This window comes from Charadrius vociferus, unplaced genomic scaffold, assembly GCF_000708025.1.
Source record: "Charadrius vociferus isolate BGI_N301 unplaced genomic scaffold, ASM70802v2 scaffold248, whole genome shotgun sequence".
In the NCBI taxonomy this organism is placed as follows: domain Eukaryota; kingdom Metazoa; phylum Chordata; class Aves; order Charadriiformes; family Charadriidae; genus Charadrius; species Charadrius vociferus.
The window spans coordinates 1,019,897-1,021,746 of record NW_009649851.1 but is presented as its reverse complement, the minus strand read 5'-3'; the positions used below and the strand labels follow the sequence as shown (position 1 = coordinate 1,021,746).

At 40.6% G+C, this 1,850-nt stretch overlaps 2 protein-coding genes across 2 annotated transcripts in view; both read right to left on the bottom strand.

Moving 5' to 3' along the window:
- RPL27A (ribosomal protein L27a) overlaps positions 1-836 on the bottom strand; it is a 5,822-nt gene extending 4,986 nt beyond the window's left edge. Inside the window, exon 1 of the mRNA XM_009890977.1 lies at positions 823-836. Within this exon, the coding sequence (XP_009889279.1) occupies positions 823-836 (14 nt within the window). The remainder of the gene's footprint in view (positions 1-822) is intronic.
- Positions 383-1,850, bottom strand: part of ST5 (suppression of tumorigenicity 5) — a 98,800-nt gene continuing 97,332 nt past the window's right edge. Inside the window, exons 18-19 of the mRNA XM_009890954.1 lie at positions 1,711-1,797; positions 383-1,284 (exon numbers count right to left, since the gene is read on the bottom strand). Coding sequence (XP_009889256.1) covers positions 1,250-1,284; positions 1,711-1,797 — 122 coding nt within the window. The 3' untranslated portion in view covers positions 383-1,249. The remainder of the gene's footprint in view (positions 1,285-1,710; positions 1,798-1,850) is intronic.

The following is a 1,850-nucleotide window of genomic DNA, read 5'->3' as shown; positions in this document are numbered from 1 at the left end:
GTTAAATGGGCTGCAGCTAATGCAAAAGAAAAGCAGACTCCCATGAAACACATGTGATCAGCTCATCGGAAATTTAGGCAAAGGGTTGCTCTGGCTGGTACGAGCTGCTCATGTTCTACTTTGATCATCTAACCAAGGTAGCACAAAACCAACCTGAAAATATCACCCTTCAGGAGCAGTACCTGCGATACTCACAGTGACAGAAAGTAATTTGTTGCTAACCCATGCAAAGAAAAAGAAATGTTTTAAGAGATGCTTCTGTTAGGATAAAATTAGCAGAACAGGGATATAAAATGTCTTGTCTCAGCCCTAGTGAAAAACATTGAAGAAAAAATCAAACTACAGGCCATGAAATAGCAAACCTACTATAAGACAGGTTTGTAATAACCATTTTGTATTTTAATTACAAGTTCATTGAAAAAATCACAGGAAATAGACTCTGTTTTTTTACCTACTTGACATCAGAAACTGTAGAGGTTTGCAATGAATATAAACAAACAGGTATATTTACAGAGTTTATTAGAAACCATACATACATACATTAGGAAAGGATGTACTGTACCTACTCGTTGCAGCTTGCATGTCTAAGAACTGAGTTCTCCTCAGGTTTAGCAGTCTTAGTGCAGAATGGATTACAAGTAGTTTACTGACCAGAGTTCAAACCAAGTGGAAGTTTTGTATTGTGAACCAAGTACCTTATTATCAAGTTACTTTGTTATTTCTTTCTTTTAAAATTAATTAGAAGGGAAAAAAAAAAAAAACAGAAACAAACAACTCCGCCACATGAAAGCAGCCCCCGTGCGTACAACCTCTCCCACGTACCCGAGTTCATTCATCCCCGCAGTATCCAGGCATCAGTGTAGCTCTCACAAACATCCCGTGAAGTCAGTGGTTCTGCTGAGACAGTCAGCTGCACATAATCAGCTATTCATTTTTGCACCAAGCATAACTCAATTCATACTAAAGAAAAAAAAAGCACCTGTTATTCTCAGGAATATACAAATATTTACCACAGTTTTCCTTGCTCATTACAAAATCAGTTACAAAAGCTTACAGCACATTATGTACAAATTCTACCCAAATACATAAAGGAGCCATCATCTGGCACAATGTCTAACAGCATCGGTCATCACTTAAAGCTGCGGTCAGCTTGCTCCGCTCTCCTCCCGCGTCAAACGCTGAAGCGCTGCAGGTGTCTCACGCGCAGTGTCATAAATAGTCTTTGGGTTGGTACGTCAGCAGAAAGGAGTCAGTTCTTCTTGTGGAGGAACTTCATTTTGTTTCCTAAAGAACACACACTATCAGTCTCTAGCATATACCGAAAAGCCAAGGGCAATCAAAAGTTACTTAGCAAACGGGTCTCATTGGTAACGTAATTGCTGTAGAGGAACTCATCTACTTAATACCAGCAGAGACAGCCAACTAACAGAATGTGGAGCTGTCGGCTGCCTTCCTTTTCTCCTCCTCCATTACGGTTTGGTTCCCCCACACCCCCAGATGAAAATGAAAGTGCTAACAAGGATCATAATTAAATCTGGGTCTGTCAGCTTTAAGTATGCTTTCATTGTTGTCCTTTTCATATTTCCTATCATATTGAAACTGCTTGACTATCTTTTTTCACCTCGGGCAAGGCTTTTTCAAATTGAAAAAAGGCAGAAAAAAAAAGACATGAAAATTCACTTCAGAACCACTTCTAAAGATTTTCCTCACCAAGGCCTCGCAGAAACTTGTTTACTCCGCTTTGTTCCGTGTCTGGAAGCTCTTCCAAATACTGCTCAACCCTCTGCTCGAAGAGACCTGCGGAAGAGGGGAGAAGCGCCAGTTGGGGCGAGCGCTGCCCAGCCTCGCTT